A 22,709-nucleotide genomic window follows, 5' to 3' on the forward strand; every position below is an offset into this window, starting at 1 on the left:
CCTTTTGAGATGTGATGCCTTTAAAGGCTTTTTGCCTTGGACTTGAGTTGATACTAAAAATTAGATTCAAATGGTACCATCTGATAACCAGGCGTTTAGGTCACACTTTCTTTTTCTTCACGAGATGAGAATATTACAGGATGTGGTAGTAGAAATTTCGTGCAACTAAACATGAACTGCAGAGGGTGGGGAGAATTCCATGTCTGTCTGCGGCTCTCCTACTAAGGACAGTTGTAATTGGCGGAGAGAGGTGCTGCCCTTTGTGCACTGTGGACTCTGCCGTTCTTTTTTTTTTTTTTTTTTTTTTTAAAGATTTTATTTATTTATTTGACAGAGAGAAATCACAAGTAGGCAGAGAGGCAGGCAGAGAGAGAGGAGGAAGCAGGCTCCCTGCTGAGCAGAAAGCCCGATGTGGGGCTCGAACCCAGGACCTGGGATCATGACCTGAGCCGAAGGCAGCGGCTTAACCCACTGAGCCACCCAGGCGCCCCGGACTCTGCCATTCTTAAACCCAGAGAGAACTTAAAACCTGTGATTATGAGAAGCAGTAATATACAGTATGTTTTTATTGGTATAGAGTTAGAGACACATCTACTTCAGTTAATAAACTAGTTGCCTTTGACACTTACAGATCTGAAAAACGTCAGGTACTTCTGTATCTGTGAACTCTAGTGGGTTGCCAGGAACCTTTTGTCCTTAATGACACTGGAGCTGAGGAGGTAGAGCCAATGGCTAGATTTCGAAAACTATTTTTATTTTTCATTTTCTGTAAGACCAGCGTGTTTGCCAGTATAATGATCAGAAAGCGTAGTAAATAGGAAATACAGATGTGCAAAGAATTTATATGTAAGTGAGAAAAATAATCTGAGTTAAATGAATTGGTATTGGAGTAAACGGAATAAATAATGTCTTGGGTGCATTTCTGTGGCCACATAAGAAGAGTGACAGCCTTCTGAAACCTACTCCCCCGTTCAGTGGCCTGGATCAAGAATTATCCCGGAAGGTTCAGCTAATTAGTAATAAATGATCTGATTGAAAACAAACTAAGAAGTATGCAGAATTCAGCAAATGGGAGAATCAGAATTAAAAGAGATCTTGGCAAAAGCCCGCAGAAGGCCTGATCTGAGGGAGAGCTAGAAGGCAGAGGGAACTTTCTCTGAGGAACAACAGGAAGAACAGAGGGGAAGATGGAGAAAGGGAATCTTGCCTCTGCCTCCTGGATAATGTGAGTTAACTTGTGAAGTGTGCCAGTGCAGTTTTAAGCTGCATAAACCAAAGTATGCTTTTAAATCAAAATAAGATAGTGAGTTTGTGTGGGTCAGATTTGAGACTGTGGTATTATGTTCTCTGTGTCATGTTTTAGGAACAATCGCATATCAGCATGTCTCTGCGTATGTCTCAGACCCTGAGGCACAGATTCAAATGCAAGGAGTTTATTCAGGAAATGGGGGAAGCACTGGTAAGGAAGGAGGAAGTAGGGAAGTGAGGTAGGGGAGGGAAGGCAGCCAAAACCATTATTAAACCATATGCCAAATCGGGTGGTCATTAGAGCTATTCCCATAGGAAAATGTGGGAAACAGTAACGAACATAGAGAATTCTCCTGCCCAGAAGGAAAGGAAACTGGCATTTAAATGGCAGTTTCCATCTCATTGGTTGAGGGCTGCTCCCAGGGAGGTGAATTTCCTAACACTTGTAGTCTGCTGCACACGTGGCCGGAGCAGAGGCGTTCTCAGGCACAGAAAGTCAAATACACGCCGTTGGAAGTTGGCTAGAGAACACTGGAAACTTCGAAGAGTATAGTGGGGCACTGACACCATCTGCTATAGGAAACCACATCCTCTGAAATACAGTTTTAAATTTTATTGAGCATGTGTCACTTGGAGATGAAGAGTTGATAATGGCCTTTGTCGTGTTTGAAGGGCTGTCACTCTGAAGAACCAAGCAGACTCAACAACTTATTGTATATAATAAATAAGACAGAACTCAGATCAGTACATGCAAGGGATAGGATGTCATTGAACAATTTGTAGTTCCCACAGTCCCATTATGTCAAAATACCAGAGGTGTTTCTTATTAAAAGCCTGCCCGATGTTTCTCACAGGGATGTTGCTCATTGGCTTAGTCAGGGAAAGCTGAACTCCGTTCAGAGTTCTCAACATTCTGTGAGAAGCTTTGGTCAGAATCCTGTTTTGTTTTGGTATGCTTGAAATTTCAACCCTGTTCCATTTATTTAGACTTTACTTGGTATTTGAGTATTGTCTGCTCTGTGGTTGATTAATAAGTTAGGATGACTGTGTCTTTGGTTTGCTTGGGACGGTCCTGGTTTGCATCTCTTGTCCTGGCCTGATTATTACTAGTGACACTCTTCACTCTTAAAGGTGTCTCAGTTTGGATGGTAAATAGGTCACCCTCCTAATTTTAATTTGAGGAGAAAAGAATGTTTTTGTTAATCTCTTTAGAAGCAAAGAAGTATATATATATATATATATATCTCATTAGAAGTATTTTGTTAGACTTTGAGGATTAAATAGTTTTCAAAGTTCTAGCTATCCTGACTTAATACTTGCTCAAAAGAATGTAGGTTTTCATATATACAACCTTTTAATTTATCTAAATTCTTAATGCATGTCGCTAAACACCGCCATGTTGTTCTTTTAATTTCGTAATTCTTTTCTTGTATTCTTTTGAATAGAAGGCAGACGGTAACGAGCACTCCTTGCTGGATTGAGCTTCATCTGAATGGACCTCTACAGTGGTTGGACAAAGTATTAACTCAGATGGGATCCCCTTCAGTGCGTTGCTCGAGCATGTCATAAGGCTTCGTCACCACTCAAGTCCCATCAAAAGACTCAATGTACCAACTCTTCTGTCATAGTATTTGTGTGTGGTCCCCATGGACTGGTCACTGTCCAAAAATTCAAGAGAGAAAACAGCACTTGAGGTCTCACCCATTAAAGCACCTTGTGGAATCGGTTTCCTGTATTCGAATATTAGATGGGAAATTAGTGTCTAGAAATACCCTCCCATATAGGAGAAAGAGAAGATTTTAAAGACTTAACTGATGTCTCGTTGGGCATAAAACCGAGTGTCCCACAGGTTTGTTAATACCAGTAGTAGCTCTGTGTACAGGTAATGTGTCATGATCCAGCATCACAGTACTGTGCTGTTCATATACACGTTTAGTTTGCATAAATTAGGTGTGTGTGTGCTGCTTCTTGAATTAGGCAAGCCTTTATAAAGTTACAGTACCTAATCTGTTATTCCCACTTCTCCGTTATTTTTGTGTGTCTTTTTTAATATATAATATATATCAAGATTTTCAGATTATCATTTAGAAGCAGATTTCCCTTGTAGAAAAACTAATTTTTCTGCCTTTTACCAAAAATAAACCCTTGGGGGAAGAAAAGTGGATTAACTTTTGAAATCCTTGACCTTAATGTGTTCAGTGGGTCTTAAACATTCATTTTGTGTTATTTACTGCTAAATCTCACTATACGGAAACTGCAGAAAATCTTTCCAGACCTCTCTTCCATTCCCACTTTTGCCCTGATACCAAAACCATGTAGCAAGACATCCATCACTAGTAATGGTGGCTCCAATACTGCCAGCACCAGTTAGTTCTCGGGCACAGTACGAGTTCATACGGCTAAGTCCCTTTGTCTTAAAACAGATTTCCACAGATAGTAATAGACTCGTGTAACCAAGCAGTCTGTTGATTTATCCTGACACCTCATCAGAACAAATGGCAGTAGAATCATTTTCAGGGATATGCTACAATTACTTCAGTATATTTATCCTTTTTTTAAAGCCAGTCTATAGATATAAACACTCTTTTTTAAAAGCTCTTTTAAAATATTTCAATAGCAGACCTAGTGCTCTCTGAGTTTCTTTTGAGTTCGTTACCAGGTTGTATTATGAAATGGACCTTTTGTAAATGTAATTGCTTCCGCAAAATACCTACAAAAGTGATGCTGAGGTATGATCAGCAGATAAGGGCCATCTGTTTTTTAAAGTATGTTGTATTAAATTTATAAAAATCTGTTATTTTACATAATTATGAATTCAGAATTTTAAACATTGGGGAGAAGCAGTTTAGCGAGTTTTTTAGCTTATAATTACCTACAGTCTGGGCTCTTCTGAACTAATCCTAAATGTGTGGTTGATATTACAACCAAGGACATTTTAGGCTGTGTGGCGAGAGGAGATTCCAGAAGCTGCACTATGTTGGTAGTCCATTCGGTGGCAAATAATCCTTAGATGGAATGTTGACTCTGCAGTTTAAACAGTTCTTGTTTGCATCTCTTTACAAGAGAGAAATTGCCACTCCTGACCCCCTGCTAGTAAATTTTCAGATTTTTGGAGATAGACACTTTTGGTACTTGTTCTTTGAAACCATATTCAGCTGTCTCTACTGGTATCATTTTCAATACTCTCAGCATTTGATTGTTTTCTACTGGGTATTCCCCCATTTTCCTGTATTTGTGTATACATGTATGTGTTCATGCAGACTTGGTATAGTAATTTTTTATTCTTTCAGCAAGTAGTTCCTCTTCACCTGTTATGTGTGCCGGGAACTTTCTTTGCTTTGGGTAAAAGTGAACAAGTCAGATCCGGTCCTGGCCATGGCTGAGATGTCAGTTACTCTAACCCTTAATTAGCTCACTTGTCTACGAAGGAGGTAAACAGGGGACTGTGGTAGAGCATAGCAGGGAAGGCTTTTCTCAGGAAGTGATGCTTGAGCTGACATTTGTCATGAGAAGGGAGCAGGCCATGGGGAGAGCCCAGGAGACTGGCATTCCTGGCAAGGAGAAGCATCAAATGCCAAGGTTCATTGTGAAGGCAGCACATCATTAGTTATTAATGCTTGCCCAGAAGTCTCTTCACAGATCCAAACTTGGGGACCAGAAGGGTTCTTTAATTTACAATAGTTTATATAGTGGCCTTACTTGATAGACGGCTTCCCTTGTCCCAGGTATGACCACTGTCAGGCCGGCTGGAGAGAGCCAGTGCAGCCTCTGACCTTTGGAAGGTTTTAGCTTCCTTGAGAGCTTGTGGTGATGTCAGGGAACAGTTCTGGGAGCAGAGAACAGGTTTGAAAGAGGCAGAAGGGCCTGGCGATGAGTCTTGGATGGAGGTGTTCCGTGAAGCCGTTCCAGTGACAGCATTCCAGCTGTGATTCTATCTACAGCTGTGTTGGGGCTCTTCCTTAGAATATTCAACTGGGACTCAGCTCTTTGGCGATGCCTGTTACACTGAGCGCCCAACACCCATCGAGCCGTTGACTCCACTCGTGTTCAGTATCTTACATGCCTTTTTAGAAGATGCTATTTCTTGAATTCTGTTTTGTCTGCTGTGGCTTAAATCTTGTTGAATTTTCCCCCCCTTTATTGGGGTTGTTTTCATTCTTCTGAATGATAAGTTCTCAATGTTGAATTTTGTCTCTGTTTAAATGAGCAACATTATTTAGAACTGCCCCTCCACAGGGCTGATAACTTTCTTGGTCTCACGTGAGAACTGAGTGAACGCGTTTTCCATCACATTCCTAAGATGGATGGTGATTTGCAGTCAAGTCCAGCCAGAGCCACCGTAGGGAATTGGAGGCTGGTGACGTCCCCATTGACTTTGGTTTAACCAGTGGCAGCTTTGTTTCCATCCTGTAATGGAGTTCTATATAGATTTCTTTTTAAAAAAGAGTTTTACAGCTTTAAAAAAAAAAAAAAAACTTTGAAAAGTTTGTGTAAGCACTGTTTAGGATTAAAACACATGAGTGGACTTCGGCCCACATTTGGAAACAAGTCTGCTTGTGTTCTTTTCTCCTACTTCAGGGAACCTTCCTAATGAGGTTCAAACTACACCAGTTACACTAATTATACATTATGTCAGCCATTCATTCAGTCAACATTTATTGATGTCTGCCCTTTACCCAGCCATGGTGCTAGGTGCTGAGTAATAAAAAGAGGCTAGGATTTAGTCCTGGCCCTCAAGCTGTGGGTTTACACCTCTCTCAGGACCTGCCACTTTGCCAGAAGGAAATCTCCCTAATTTTTCTTGAAAGCTAAATATTCTTATTCAGTACTCTTATTCTGTATTCTAATTACATAGTTGCAAATTATTTAATATCTAGCATTTTTCTTAACCTTAAACCATATCGGTTTTGCTTGATTCATCTGCCTTTAAATTTAACGAATTTTCTCCTTTGTCAAAATTATTTTAATTTCAATTTATTTGTGCCTTCTAGGTCGGTTTCAGTCAAGACTAAGACTTTGAAGGTGAAAAACAATCAGTCTGGTCTCTTGTTAATTGAAATCAAGTAAAAGATTATACATGCCCAGTTGGTTTCTCTACCTCTTCCAAAAGCTGTCCAAATATACCTTTAAGATCTTTCTGTCTTTCTTTTTTTTTGTTGTTTTTTAATAATTAAACACTTGGAGCATTTATTCAGAACTCAGTACTCAACTGGTCTGGTTGATGGTGAATGATAAAGTAACACAGAAGATGTTCACCTTACTCAAAATCTGTCTTTATGTTCAGTTACTTTAGTAGCTGCCTATTAGAACTACACAGACTGTGCCCTTCCACACCATCTCCCCTGTATCTCTTGAGATAACTAAGTAGTCTGTGGCCATAAGCAACACGTGATCTTTTCTCTTACTTTGATCTAACTCATCGATGTTGCGACATGGCAAATTATCCCCCAGCTCCTTTGCTTCATGAGCTTTGCTAAATTCTTGATACTCATCAACTGAATTGTATTCTCCCCCGCAGCCCCCAACAGAATGTACCTCTGTGGTCTTGCTGGTCGCCCTCTTCCTTGCCAACCATGTTTTATCTGCAGACATCAGAATGTTTCCCTCCATTGAACTTTACGGAAGACCAAAAAGGATGGTGCTTTTCCTACCCAGGGTCCTAATTTCTTCACCGGGAAGGCTCATGTTGTTCCTACTTGGTCCGTCACTTCACATCTTACAAATGGCTCAGAACTTCTCTCCAGTTAAATGTCTTTGTGACGAACAAATAGCATGAATTCTATTTCAAGTTATGTTTAGAATTAGGAATTTTTCCAGCAGTTGCAGCCAGTGATTTTCCTGTAATACTAGCCCATTTCCACCGCGGAGCATATTGGATTGTTGTATTGAGTACAATCAGGAGTAACGATGGTGGTTTATGGTCTCTAGAGGTAGTCAGAACCCTACTGTTGAGTTCCTTTAATATCTTCAAGTTCTCACAAACATTTTTTATCTGTTCAGACTACCTTTTATGAGTGGGGACTGCAGGACAAATCATCTCTTGGAGTGGAATTCCTGTGTTTGGAGCCTCAACCAGGAAATGTCAGCTATGCTAGATGTAGACAGCTTCATAATAGCCTTTATGATAAGAACTTGTCTAATGTGTTCATGTAATTTCTTGAGTAGGAACTGTTTTTTCTTGGATATTTTAGGTAACTTTATATATAGCATAACTGCCTTAAATCTTTTTAGTAGGAAATAAATTATATAACGTGTATGTATGGATTTATGTATATATACACACTCCTCGAGATACCTGAACAGTGGGGGTCATTTATCTGCTCACATTTTAACACCGTTGAATGAATCTGTTGTTTAAATCTCAGATCTCAGTAAAAGTTCCCTAATTGGCTAACAGACATTTTCCTTTCAGATCTTCAGAGTAATTTATTTATTCAGCCAGAGTCGTGATTTGGTGGTTCAGTTAGAATGCCATTTTTAGACAGCTTGATAACTAAGAATCATAACTGGAACTCATGAACATCAGAACTGCAGTAGACACCCATTCATTAAATCATTATCTAGCCAATGGTCTCTGGAAGGTACTAGTTTAGGATTTTTTTTTTTTTTTTTCAATGTTAGATTGCCTCTCCCCATTCTTTTCCTCTTGGTTAAAGCTGCTTAAGATACCATGGGAAGTAGCACCACCAAGTCAAGTTCTCATGTAGTTATGGGCAGCCGAAGGTGGTTCAGACCTAACTTTCTTGGTTGTGCTCAACAGAAATGGATTTCCCAAAGTTCTTTGGGTCATCTCTGATTCACAGAGGATCTGACCAGAGTGTGTTAGCCCAAGTTAACTTCAGTATCGATTGGTTTCCTGCTGTGGGATCCATAATAGACCCCAAATTTCAGCCACTGGTTGAAATATAAGGGCCCTTGGAAGAAGAATGCCGCTGCTGATGGCAGTGAGAAGGATCCATGCATGCTAGACAAAGGACTTTTAGATTTCTCTTCGGAACAGTTCCTGGAAAGTGATGTTCTCCTACCCTCCAAAAAAAGAGAGAGAGAGGAAAAAAAAAAGCTCTTAGTTTCTCTGGAATTTTCAGTTTGCTCTTTTGGGTGAGGGGTTAGGCATTTACTTTCCATTTCTAATTAAGGATGATAATTTATTGAACCATGAAATCCATAATATATTGATAAAAGGATGAAAGTGAAGTTTTAGAATTCTAAAAATACTTCATTATGTATTTTCTATCTCACACTCCACTTTTCTTCTTTCTCTCTGTGGCTTTAAAGCTTTTGGCTATTTTACACTGTTAGTCACTAAATAACTTGCCATATTTCTGGTTCTATATTAAGTTCTACCCTTTACAATGCCGTAGCAGAAAGTTGATTCTTAGCATCTGTCTGTAGGGATAGAAGTCTTACTAAAGTCTCTTCTCCCAAAGAGATTTTCCTTTTTTCATAAGTCCCTTGAGAAGTATGTTTGTCAATCTCATTATTCACATTCTTGGATTGTTCAAACAAAAAAATACATTGGTGAATAAGAGTAGGGAGCTTTTCCGGTGAATATATGTACCAGCTTTAAGAATGTAGTCATTTGTTGGTTCGTGTAACTAATAAACATACAGATTGATGAAAATTGGGGGAAATAATCACATGTAGCAAGTAGGTAACCTGCATGGGTATGATTTTTTTTTTCCCCCAAATCCTATTTCTTGGCAAAACGCAGAGCCCAAATTGGTCCCTTTTTAGACCAACTTTACCTCAGGCTTCATTTTTGCTTTTCTGACCCTGACCGTTAAGGCATAAACATTTGTATCTTTTTATTAGTGATAGTGAAGCTGTGACACTAACCGTTTTTGTTTTTATACAAGAGGGCAGAACAAGCAGAACTACAGAGTAAGATGAAAGCAGTGCTGAACTAGATCACAGCGTTGTAGGCAAAATAAAAATGTTCATATCTGAGAATACTCTGCCATCTCTTCCCAAGGCCAGACCTTCTGGCAGAATGCTGTTAGAAGTAACGATTCAGGGCCTTTGTAATCTGAGGGGAGTATCTCCGGTTGGCAATCTCTTCAATATATGAAGCAAGAATGTGGGAAATACTTGGCAGAGAGTGTTTTCACCTAAAAAGAAGATGAAAAGACATATAAAACTGCATTATTGGGCACCTGGGTGGCCCAGTTGGTTAAGCAACTGCCTTCGGCTCAGGTCATGATCCTGGAGTCCCAGGATCGAACCCCTCATTGGGCTCCCTGCCTGGTGGGGAGTCTGCTGCTCCCTCTGAGCCTCCTCCCTCTCATGCTCACACTCTCTCTCATTCTCTCTCAATTAAATAAAATCTTAAAAAAAAATTCATTTAGCTCTGAAAAATCTCAAAAAAGATTCAGTGAAATACTGTATAACTGGACAAAACCAGAAGGACCTTTAGAGGACTTGACTGAAAACAGGTTTCAAGAATGATCTTTTATATACACTGATCACCAATTTGCTTAGGGTACTAACGACTATTAAAATCGACACCATTAAATAAGGTATGTGTGGACTTCCTAGGAGCTAGCCATTAGCAAGTGTCCTCAAAAATTTTTTTGAGCTGATGCCCTCATAGGTAGCTTTCTGCTCTTGAAAATTCTTATCTTTTCCCTAGTGATCCTAAGGGAAGAGTGAGTGGTGTGCTCAGGGTGACCCAACGGCCCCCAGGGGGCTTGGGACTGAGGCATTCCCTGGCTGCAGGACTTAACATTCCAAACCAGGAGGCCACACTGGGAGGAGGGGGTCACCCTAGGTGTTCTTGTGACTGACCCTCACTCCCTTAAACGTTGTAATCGTTGCCGTTACATTCACGGTCTTCGGGCTGCCAACATTTGGGATACTTTAGGTGTCCTCCGGTCCCTTATTACTATGGGTGGAATGTGAGATTCGTAACCAGCAAGACCCAGCACGGTGGTGAGACGAACACTTAGGAATCCAGGGAAGGTAACCGGAGGGGTTTAACGAAACAGAGAAGACACAACTAGATAGCAAAGTTCTTCAGAACCTGTGTGTGTATGGAAGTACAAATCCTGTCTTGATGGGGTTCAAGCTGATCTGAAGTTTACCTTTTAAGCAGTAAGAGAAAACTGTGGTATTGTGGATTTCTTTTTGCTTGAGGGAAAATCTGGCCTTTGATGCTCTGTCCTCTGCTACATTCCCCAGACTGTCCTGCTCAGGAAGCCAGAATGTAGTGTTTATTCTCAGCGAATGTTCTGTTGAGGCTACCGAATGCATCAGCCAATGGCAGGTGAAGGCATTGGGTGTCCTGATCCAGACTGAGCTGTGCCCTCAGTGTGGCTGACCCCCGACCCCTCAGGTGCTTACCAGCTAGAACACCAACCCCGGGAGGTGAGATTTTTCTAATACAGCATTAATTTTGTAATGCAACATGCCGGATGCAGAGCCTGTTGTCATTTGCCTGTGGTGGTCCTCAGAGGCTGCATCCTCTGTGCACTGTGACGTAGACGGTAGATGCGTTCTTTGTCAGCTTTAATCCTATGGTTGTCAGAAGTACGATGTGGTTCCACATTTTTTTCCTTTTTTTTAAACGATGAGCTGAGGCTTTATTGCAGCTGGTTTTCAAGTTAAAATTGTGAAATACTGATTTCCTTCCCCCGCCCACACCAAATATTTTAGTCTATTTAAAGTACAAAAAAAAAAATAGTTCTACTTAAGAGAAAACATTGCTTAAATGTCCTGTGATTTCTGGTCAATTTTTATATATATTTGTGTGTGTCTGTATGTGCTTTCACTTTTTACCTTGTTTGCTCTCTACCTGTGTTAACAGTACTTTCACCATTGAAAGGTGAACATTTTTCCTAGCATTAAAAAGAAAAAGCCATTTGAGTTGTTTACCATGTTATTATGGGACTAAGTTTTCATTGTTTTTAATTGATTTTAATTTAAACGGATCTTTTTTAAGAGGGGGTTCTATTTTGCTGTCTGTGCCCTAAATGATATGAAAACAAAGACGTGTATGTATTTCACATCCTGGCAGTATGATGTCGTTAAGAGTTCATCTTTTTTAAGTTTTGTTTTATATAAAAAGTTACTCCCCTCCCCTAGCAGACGGATAGCACTGCTTGATATTACCCCCCCCAACACACACACATGCCTACCCCGCATGCTGGTAAATTACATGTTTTAGTCTGTTCCAGAGCCTGCTTGTCCCAAATTAATGGTCTCTGATACACATCATCTGTGCTGCAAACAAAAACACACTAGAAGGTGAAATTCACATTTACTCTCCAAATAGACTCTTAGCAAACAAAACAAAACAAACTTTTTAAAGATTCCATTGAAAAACCTCGAGTAAGGCACAGCTTACTCATAATTAGTTATATTGTCATGAAGTAATTGAAAACTCTAAAATAACTTTTTAGATCAGCCTGTTCCTTTGTGCCTTGTAAGAGCTCAGCTCCTGGGATGAATCAGTACTTCTCTGGTTAGCAGAGTGCTTTCTTCAAAGCACTGAAAACAGACACACTTTAGGATGCAACACAAGGGGCCTCAGAAGCTGAAATCCATGCCCCTACTTGGCCTCAAACGGCCCAGGGACTGGCATGGCTTCAGCAACCATGGTGCGTTGGTAGAAACTTACGTAAACAAATCCAACTTAATTGCCACCCCATAGAACTCTATGAACAGTCTAGAAGGAACCTTCCAGCGTTGACTGCAGCATCCCTGCACTTGACAGATGGCTGGAGGAGATCCTCTCCCACTGTCACCTCACCCTGGGAACATGCCTGCTCATTAACCTGTTTAGTGACGCTGGTTTTCTGCCCTGGGAGATTCTCATCTAGAACCAGTGTCCGTAATTGTATATGGTCATCAAGGGGCTGAAGGCTAGGGGAGAAGTATGTGGTATGTTTGGGTTTTTATCCCCATTCGGCAAACCCTTTCTTCCCCCTTGCTTCAAAACAGATTGAAAGCCCTTTGGTTTGGAAGCAGGTCTATTACCATCAAACTGATGCATTCCAGCGTGGTCATCTTAAGCACCCGACATGTCCAGGGTGAAACAATGTTCATTTGCTCCTCAAGAGCCTATTTGCACCATGCAGCTGTCTAGCTTCCTTTTTAACAAACTCCTCCTTTCCATCCAAATGTAAAGATGAGCCCAAAGTGGAAATTTAAAGTTCACAACTGTAGGAATCCGAAAGAAATCAAAGGCCTATCTAAAAGCTATTTTCTGCCATGATGAATAGATAGGGAAGTATTTGTAGAAATGGCTTAACTAACGGTTATTTTGTAAAAAAGCAAATGTCATGCTGGTTTGCACAGAGGAGGACAATTACATTTTTAAAATCAACCACATTGCTAGAAGGCAAGAACATTGAATCACGTATGGGTAACAAGTTCAGGGATAAGCCACAACAGACTAAGCCTGCCTTGCAGAAGCCCTAAGCCACAGAACGTGGTCCTGTGCTTGGGGCAAGCTATGTGACCTTACAATTGGTTATGGAGTAAATGGGGTGTGAGATAGGGACTGACCACTGTTTTACCTTCTGTCTTCAGTAGTTTTTTTTTTTTTTTTTAAAGATTTTATTTATTTATTTGACAGAGAGAGATCACAAGTAGGCAGAGAGGCAGGCAGAGAGAGAGAGGGAAGCAGACTCCCTGCTGAGCAGAGAGCCCGATGCGGGGCTCGATCCCAGGACCCTGAGATCGTGACCTGAGCCGAAGGCAGCGGCTTAACCCACTGAGCCACCCAGGTGCCCCTGTCTTCAGTAGTTTTGTCGGCTGCCTCTGCACTTACCTTATTGCTAAGACGTAGTAAGATTGCTTGAAAGTGTTTCAAGTAGTTTAGGAAAGATGATGATCCCTGAGAAAGGAGAAGTTGCTTCTGGATAATGTGCAGTAAGAGGATGGACAAAATACCATCGAAGCACGGCATTCAAGAATGCATTGAACGTGGATGGATGGAGAGGACTCGAGAAGCTGTCCAAAATGAGGTATTGGAGCCACACTCGCTCGGTCAACACCACTGAGCTACTGCCATGTACGGTGAGCAGACAATGGACCACCACAAGCTAGGTAGATGCTAGCCCACACCTACTGATAGAGCCTGGGTCTCCAGGAGGTAAAAACCAGAGGAAGCTGTGCAGGATCTTGAGTTTCCTCAGTGACAATGAGATTGTGCCACCTTGCAAGCAGTCTGAAGCAAAGGATAGGAGAGTCCCGGCCATGGCCACAGCCAAGGAGGAGCCGCTTATTGGGCGTGGGGAGTTGAAACACATACATGTGTATGTGTGTGTATTGACTGAAACAACTTTCCGCTCACTTTGAGCTGGAGATTATTAATCTAGAGAACTCTTGGGATTTTATGCAGGATTTTGTGTATATGTAGATTTTTCTGATTATAAGTAGCAAACATCAGAGGCCTTATCCACTGCCTGACTGATACTCCATTGAGACCATGTATCTTGAACTTCAGCTAGAACTGACTCAGATTTTAAACCTTGATCAAGTTTTACTCATGAGATATACCTTACCTCTAAACCATTCTTGATCCCACTTTTATGCCATATAAAGATTTTAATGCTAATAATGACTCCCTTTGCAATGACTGAAGCTTTTATGTTTGGGCTGCAGCAGGAAAAAGTAAGATTTAAACGAACCTAGCTTAACATCTGGAATAAAAGCATTCTAGGTTGCCATTTTATATTGAAAATATTTCTGTCTTGAAAAAAAACAGATTTGTTGTCTTTGTTTTACCCAAGAACCACAAGCTACATCATTCCAACTTTTAAATCAAGATCTTGAATAATAGTGTGTGGTAGCACCACATTTTAGAAACGTATTTAATCAATCACAAACACATTTTCTAAGGAATTGAATTTTATAGAGCTAATTGAATGCTTTCATCTGTAACAGAATTAGTGGCCTGCAAACTGCTCTGGTTTCTTCCTGTGCTCTGAAGTTGTCAAAGGGGACTTTTCCACTGCAGCTAACTTGTATAAAGGAAGTATGAGGCAGAGGAAATTCAGTTTTTAAACTCTCAAATGACAACCACTGACAAACTGTTATATTCTAAAAGCTTGACTATTTTATTAACTAAAGCATTATTTTCTTGTCTTATTTCAGTATCCAGGTGCTTAAATTTTACATAAGTATAAAAATCAAATATGTTAATAAAATCAAGTGAGATTTGGCGAACTCAATTTGGAGTTTCTAGCAATGTCTGTATAACCTCTGATGGTGTGATCTTTATCTGCCAAATGTCAGCTTCATTCTCTCCTCTGTGTCCTGTTTCCCCCTTTTCTGCCCTACCCTATGACCCCCTGCACATAAACCCTGAGAAAACGGCCTTCTCTTAGAATATTTCATTGATTTGTTTCTGTATCTTTTAAGAACTCAAGTCATTACGGGAGAGATGTCTAAGAATCTGGTTGTTAAAATGACCTGTGAAAATCAGTCCACATTTTGTGCCCACTGTTCCCTCATTTATATTTGCCTGGGTGTGCTTTTTTCCTAGTCAGTACTATCCCCAAGGAACAACTGATCTTCAGATTTATAATTTACAGATGTAGTGATTGGCTGAAGAGGGGTGTTGAATATAAAATCCTTAAAGGTAACACTGGGAAATAGAAGATCTGTACAAGGCAGGCGGTCTCAGTGTTTCTCAGCTGGGAATTGCAGTATTCTTAGGGCCATTAAACCACAGGAATGCTCAGGAAGGGTGGAATGCTTGAAGGAGACCGCCCTGTCTTGGTCAAATACTTCCGTTATCTCGGATGATGGAATAAAAACTCCGTTGTTCTTTAAACAAACTTTTTCTGTCTTTAATGACTTTGGACAGAATACCATTCTGCTGGTCTGAAGCCTTGGTTATCATTTCTGACGTCATGGAAAATGCAACTCCACTAGGAATCCGAGGTCTCAGGTTCAGGCCCCGATTCTGCCCACGGATGGTGACTAGATAAACCATGCCATCAGACTGCCTCCGGTTCCTCATTTCCTCAGGTGCCCCGAAATGAGGAAGTGACTTTTGAGGTTTGGCTGTGAGGACTGAACGGGAGCCCTCAGCACAAGGCCGGTGCTCGGGAGCAGATGCCGGAATGTGCAGGGAACCACGTGCGGCCTTCCCCGCCAGCTCCTCACCCTCGCAGAAAAGTGGTGACAGATGTCACCCTCCAAGGTGTCCAAGGAAAACCTATTGTAGCAAATTCTCTGTTGCCCCGAAAGTAACGTGGGGCAGGCCCGAAGACAAGTGGTGTACAGCTGTAGAAGTTCATGTCGTTCAGGAGTCCGGTCCAGGGTTTGGACCACGTGGCTCAGGGCAGACCTTCTAGTCTCACCAGGCTCACCGCGGCGCTGACCTGGCCTGGTGTGACTCAGTCCTCTCCCACATCCCCCTCGCCCTCCCCCGGCTAGCCCACGGCCCCCGTCCCATCCGCCTGCCGCCTGCTGCCTGCTGACGGGCGCTCCCTGGAGCCAAGCCACAGGCGCAGGTGGAGAGGCCCTGTCGAGCCGAGTGGCCAAGGGCTGGCCACACAGAACAAGGAGGAATGGGGGCTCTCCATGCCCTCCACCCACCATCCCCGGGCCTGGGGTTGTCCAGAGTGGGGAGTGTGGAGACGCTGAACAGATGCCAAGCCAGGGGCTCTGGTTCAAGTGCTTTTTTTAATTCCGGGAGCCTTCAGTAGAAGCCTAGTTCGACATATGCCATGAAGGTGAGTTAGAACCGAAGAGCGTGTTTGCGGCCTGCTCAGGAAGTTCTTCACCGGGGTTGCCCCTGCCACTGTCCCGTGACTAGAACCAGCCTGGCTTGTACAAGCTAGAAGAGTTCTTCACTTCAGAGAAACCTTTAATGATAAGCACTTACATTTCATTAGTACCACTTCCAAAACATTTCTGGGGCTTCTTAGTTGCAACGATGTTACCTATAGCCTGTTGCACTCCGTGGTGGCCATTTTTTGAAGCGCAGAGGGCTTCCGGGAAGATTCCAGCAATGATCCTGCTCTAGCCATGATTACAGTATGTTGTAACTCCGACACAGATTTTTAGGAAGGAAACACCACAGTTATCTGTGTCCCGTTTCTAACTTACATTTCTATATTAGAATCAAAACTTGTCCGGAGAGTCAGTGTCTGCTGTGGAGGAAGTTAGGAGGCCAGCATCTCCGGTGGTTTGGCTGTAGTGGTAGCCCTAGACAACGGAGTTGACCTCAGCCTTCAGCATTCACATCCAGCATTTGTTTGCCCCATTTTTCAGAGCACTGAGTATTTCTCCGTGAATATATGTTTAAAGGGGCTCCCCTTCTCCTCACTCCTCTTTAATGGTCACACAAATCCTTTTTGATGATCATATTCATGTAAAGACACAAAGGTATTTTGTAGTCTGACTGGCAAGGCAGCAAATGGGCCTTTTTGAACTTTTTTTTTCCTAATAGACCCACTATTTTTGTGAAATACAAAAACACCACCAAAATAATAATGATAATCCAGATCATAACAATCAGAGAAAAACGCTGATGTATGTTTTTCCCACTCTTTGGCTGTACATAAATACTTAATCAGAAACGTTTGAAGCTTCTCTAACAGCACATTCAGTTAGAGAAAGCTATTAGAAATCATAAGAAAAGATTTCTGAAACATATTAATCCATTCAGCAAGACATAATGGACATGTAATATAATTTCTTTTTACTGGCTTTGAGGAACACAAAAGATCCGTGTGGTCCACTTAAAATTCAGAGTTAGTGGGATGCCTGGGTGTCTCAGTAGAGTAAGCATCCGCCTCATGGTTTTGACTCAGGTCATGATCTCATGGACTGTGAGATGGAGCTCTGCATGGGGCTCTGAGCTCAGCGAGGAGTCTGCTTGAAGATTCCCTCCTCCTGCCCCACAAGCACACATGCTTGCTCTCTCCAATGAATAAACCTTTAAAAATAATTGGAACTTGTTTTTTTGTTGGCTTTTTGTTGTTGTTTTAAAGATTTATTTATCCATTAGAGAAAGCGAGCATGTGGGGAGGGGTAGAGGGAGAGGGAGAGAAAGTCTTAAGCAGACTCCCCAACCCGACTCGCAGCTTGAGGATGGGCTTGGTCTCACGACCCTGAGATCCTGACCTGAGCCTAAGTCAAGAGTCAGATGCCCACCTGACTGAGCCGCCCAGGTGCCCTGAAAAAAAGTTTGGAGTTTGAAATTAAGTATGAAAATTTAAGACATCCTTTTCATGCATGCTTTTTTTTTTTAATGCACCTCAGTGGAGTGTGTACTTTAATCAGTGTATTTGGAAGCAAACATTCCTTTGTCTTGCCTAAGTATTCTAAAATAAAAGTGTGCAATAGAACCAAAGAATTTATTGATCAGCTAGCATTAGATGTTCACTTATAGTGAGTATAGAAAGTATATGGACTTATGGAGTATTCAAGATGCCAAGATGGTCAGTTAGTAATACTACATTAAAACATTTGTGATTACTTCCTTGTAATGTTTTGATAAATTACTAGCCACTTAGTAAGTCAAGATCTGGTTTTTTTTTCCAACTTATAAACTGTATTACCAAGAAGTATTATACATTTCACATATAATCCAAAAATGTGATCATATGCTTTGGGTATTTTTTTTTAAGCCACATGATTACATAAGAACATTTTTTCATAAAACCCAAAACTTCTGAATAATCCATAGGTACAGCTAAAGAAGAAATTACATTTCCTTTCATTCTAGCCCATCACTACTGCTCTCCCTGAAGAATACCTTTTGGTATTTTTGTCTTGTTACTAAATGTGGAACGGAAGCTAACATTTTCCAAGGAAGCTGAACTTGTCTCCAGGTTCAGAGAAGCCCCCATGACCTGGGTCTTTACTATCCCCTTGGTGGACTCCCTGCTTTCCCCAGAGTGACTCTCCAAACCCATTCTGCTCACCACCATTTCCTGCTCACCTCCCTACTCAGCCTGGTGGCAGAGAAAAAGGGTGTCTTAGGTGGGCACTAAGCCAGGTGCTCAGAGCCCTAGTTAGTTCTGCAAGGCTTCTCTAGAGCACTGCCAATCAGACATTCCCTCTCAGATTTTCATTCTCCGCGACACCTGCCTGTCCCCACAGCCTACAGCCTCCCCGAATCTCACTTCAAAAAAAAAAAAAAAAAAAACCAGGAAAATGAAGACAAAGTTCCTTTGCAACCTGCATAACTACTTCCTGTCTCTTCTCTTCAACCCACCCAGTGCAGTGGGTTGAGACTAGTTTATTCCAACAGGCTCCCTTCCCTGCCCCCTCCCCCACCCCACCACCCCACTCACCTCTGCTTGCTGTGGTTGCCCTTGGGCACTGCCCTTATTTTTCCCTCAGAGTCGGAGGAAGGGATGCTCTGTCCCAAGCTGGTTCCTGCCCCCTGGCTTCACTGTGCTTTCCATATTGGAGTCACAAGGTCACAAGGAAAGCTGTTCAAATGCAGCCTCTCTGGCCTCCCCTCCAGGGTTCTGACTGTGCAGGTCTGGAATTGAGACACTGGGATCTGCATTTTTAGAAAGCCCCAAGCGATTGTCAGCCAGCAAACCACCACATGAGACTGTGTTTCCTGTGCGTTTGCAGACCTTGCTCCTCTTCCCACCTCCCACACTTTAAGACTCAGACTGTGCAAACAAAGTTGCAGTTTCTTCGTTTCATACCGCTAACTTAGAATCCCTCATGAGCGCCATCAAGCTTTGGGAGGGGGTGGGAAGAGGTGGATGGCCTTAAACTTGCAAAGGAAAGATAACTCTTTCTCTTAGTCTGTCTTAGGCTTTGGACTGCCTCTTTGGAAGAAACGCTCAGCTTCTCAGAGCCTCTTCCTCTTCTCCTCCCTGAGATGGCGTCTGACAGATGGGAGGTAGGGCTTATGGGAAATCAGTTCTCCAATGCTTGGCCTCGAGAGAGACCTTGGACCTTGGGGGCAGAGATGGGGAAGAAAGCTGGAACTTCGGAACGCCCTGAACATCTAGCTCAAGCTTGGGGAAGCCAACAGTATTTTCTCAGGCTTAATTAGACAATTCCCTCTACCAGTGGTGAGCCAGTGCCTCTGTGCCATGCTGGCTGTGCCTAGGAAAGCCGTCCATGATCCCATCATGCAGCTTCTGTCTTATTCTCCATCTCTACCCATGCCCCCCCACCCCCGCCCCCACCCATACCCGAGGTTTGGCCTCAAGAAAGCAGGAGTAGTCACAGGTGGCTTAACTTCTTTACAACCTACTCTCCTTGAGCCCCTCTCCCTGTCTTGGGAGTCATTCGACTCTCCCCCTCACAAAGGGGCTCTACTAAGTTCGTTCTGTCTACGGCTTAGAGACAAACTACACATTCAGCCATCCAAGCTTACTTCTAATATGTGAATGGGGCTCTTAAAAATGTAAAACTCCCTTTGCATTCTCAGTAAAACCTGACTTTCAAGACTCTTTATCGTCTTCCTAGAGAGGCCAAAGAAAAATAAAATAATAAACGACTCTTGAGGGTCACAGCTTAATAGTGACTGTCGTTACCCTACTGTACCTCCTTTCCTTTTGTGCCATTATTAATCTCCATGGCCTAGCTGGAGGGCACAGACTGGGGTGGGGAGTAGAGACATTGACAAGGAACACGGGGGGCTCTTTAATATTATCAAAATATTGGCCCCACATAGATACTCTTGCACCAGACTTGCTCTTTCCAGCCTCTGTCTTTGCCTGTTCCGCTCTTAGTACCTTGAATGTCCTTCCCTTGACAGCTTGCTGTGACACTGCCACCCCCACCTCTGGCCTTTGGCCATTCTTCCCTCATTTCGAGGCCCCTTCTCAGGACTCCCTTCAGAATCTGTTTTTCCCAGTGAGAGAGCATCCATCACATTTGAATTAGATCCATCTGCACCTAACATTTAATGACATGGTGAGCTCCTTTCTGCCTTGGAAAGCTCTCGGCCTTCCAAATTTATCCATTCTTCAAGACCCAGTTTAAATTTGACCTCCTCTGTGAAGTCTTCCCTAACCACTGCCCCCAGAGCCATCACTGGTGGTGCACTTGGAGGCTCACAAGACGCATGGGTGGAAACTCGCATGGGAGCACTGGAAGACCGGGGGCACTGGGAGACTAGGAGGGCTGGGAGACTGGGGGTGCTAGGAGACCCTGACGTGGGCATCTGAGAAAGGAACCTGGACAGCGCATGGGTAAGCACAGGGGCCTTCAGGAAGAGAGGTTTAGATTAGATTTGTTTGCTCCGCTTGCGTTAAACCTCCCAAAGGGCAGAGGCTAAAACCAGTTTTTCCCAAACATTTCTTTTTTATATATGCTACATCTCTGTGTCCACTTCAGCATTTCCGGCGGGCCTCATGCTTAGCAGGCAGCCAGTGAATGTTTTTGATCGACTGACAGGTGCTCAGAAAACCTAGCCCAATTGATTATCTTGTGATGCCTTCCTTTCCTGAGAGCCCATTAATTTTTAAGTTGTTTTCCTTGAAATGTTCGATGTGCTTCCCCCAAACCACCTTCTTTTTATTTTCCACAGGCTCCTGTCTTGACAAGATGCTCTCATCCTCTCCTTTGGGATCTTTCAGCAAGCCTTAGTATGTGCATTTGAGGTGGGAGCTGTGGGGAGAGGCAGGCTTGGGGACCAACCTACGTTAGTGCCCAGAAGGGAAATGGCCCCTGCAGGGAGCAGAAGCATCCCTGTGGATTTCAGAGTCAGCTCCTCTCAGAGCAGTATAGGCTTTCCGACGTGGGAGGCCATAAACTCTGTGGTTCTCACCCTGTTCTTACTTTCTTTATCGTACATCCGGGTCTGGGGATGGGAGGTTAGATTGGTCTCTGTTGAGCTGTAGGCACTGCAGGGGGGTCCTAACGAGCACCCCTTGGTGCTCCGATCCTTGGGGACTTGTAGAGCTCATCCTGACAGAAAAACCCGTCAGTCAAGAGTTACTGTGTTTAGAGAACAAGGCAGGCACAGAAGTTGTTTTGGTGTAGGGAAACCCCGGTTTGCCTCCCCCAAATCACGTGCAAGGAAGAGGATGCTGAGCACAGACGACTGTGAGCATCTCAAGGTCTAGCCCACGGCTGCTCCTGCTGTTGTGTGCGGTTACATTATTTCCATTTCTCTTTTTTGCTTTCTAGATTTTATTTATTATTTATTTATTTATTTATTTATTTATTTATTCTAGCGGGGGTGGAGACAACGTGCATGTGAGTGGGAGGAGGGTCAGAGGAAGAGGGAGAGGCAGAGAATCTCAAGCAGATTCCATGCTGAGCACGTACCCGATGTGGGGCTCCAGCTCACGACCCTGAGATCATGACCTGAGCCGAAACCAAGAGTCGGACGCTCAACTGACTGAGCCAGCCGGGTGCCCCTGTGATTTGCACTTCTGAATCAAATTTATTCGAGGATCAACCACTCTTTTTAAACACTGCTTTTGTGTCTAGCTCTCTGGGTGCCGTGAGAGAACGGCATTACCTGCTTGGGAAGACCTTGATATGCTCTCATGGGTATAACCACTTGGGTTATAAAGCTGTGTGGAATCAGAAGATCGAAAGCAGAGTCTGTGGCACAAAGTGCCAGGGGTCCCAGCAGGAGCAATGAAATCGGTTGACTCTGCCACTTGACTCTGAAAACAGCGTGAGCAGAGGCATGGTGGGATTGTGAGCATGGAGGAAGGTGGGTGCAGGGGTGAGTGGTAGAGAAGAGTGAAGAGGGGAAAAGGAGAAAGCCCAAGAGCTTCTGGAATGAACAGGGCCGGGTCTTGAATGGTGACCACTTGGTTTCTTTTCATGTGTATGCAGTTTGGAATATGCTTGGTTCCCGATGTTCCCAGGTCAGGTAACTTCTTCTAGGATGAGAGGCCATCCCACAGGCCCTGTTTACCTGGCCTGGATATTTTCCAGTGGCTCCTCTGCAACTCTGCTCAGAAGAACTGGTCTAGGGAGGCCAGGATGGCAGGAGCCCTCTGGCTTCAAGTCTGCAAGGGTACGTGTTTCTACTATATAATTAGCAGCATTTAACAGACTGTATCAGCCCTTTTAGGATGGCTTTTGGCAAGTGGGATAGAAATCTGTTATCCATTTAAATTATACTTGGTCTTCTCTTTAAAAGGTTTTCTGTAGCAAGGCCGTTCTACTCCATGTCCAAGTATGTCTCAGACCATGAGTCAAAGGAAGTAGGTAGCTTGTTCTCTTGGGCTAAAGAATTAAGAAGACATCTCCACCCAAATAACAGGTGGGTGGTGGGAAAAAACCTAACATCTCCCTCCACGTTTAATCATCAGGCAAGGAGAGAGCCAGGAAAGTGCTCAGTAATGGGGAAACCTCAGAAGACTTAAAGAGAATTACAGCCGGACAAGGCTGAACATTGGACACCTTCCAACAAAGCTCTTAAAAGATTGGAGTCACTGCCCTGTTCTTGAGCTCTGACCTGGATGGAAGAGGAGTCTGGGAGACCTGGCACAGAGGCAAGAGTGCTTAATTGTCTTTCTGGTTCTGGGTCCTCTTTAGCAACCTGGGAAGGGGGAGCC

General features: G+C 43.0%; 1 protein-coding gene across 6 annotated transcripts in view; it reads left to right on the forward strand.

The window, feature by feature from the left end:
* The window catches only part of SMAD2 (SMAD family member 2), an 82,699-nt gene extending 74,408 nt beyond the window's left edge, over positions 1-8,291 (forward strand). For all 6 annotated transcript variants that reach the window (XM_047696459.1, XM_047696463.1, XM_047696458.1 and 3 more), the window contains one exon: positions 2,694-8,291. In XM_047696459.1, coding sequence (XP_047552415.1) covers positions 2,694-2,817 — 124 coding nt within the window. In that variant the 3' untranslated portion in view covers positions 2,818-8,291. The remainder of the gene's footprint in view (positions 1-2,693) is intronic.
* The last annotated feature ends 14,418 nt before the right edge of the window (positions 8,292-22,709 follow it).

Source organism: Lutra lutra, chromosome 12, assembly GCF_902655055.1.
Source record: "Lutra lutra chromosome 12, mLutLut1.2, whole genome shotgun sequence".
NCBI lineage: Eukaryota > Metazoa > Chordata > Mammalia > Carnivora > Mustelidae > Lutra > Lutra lutra.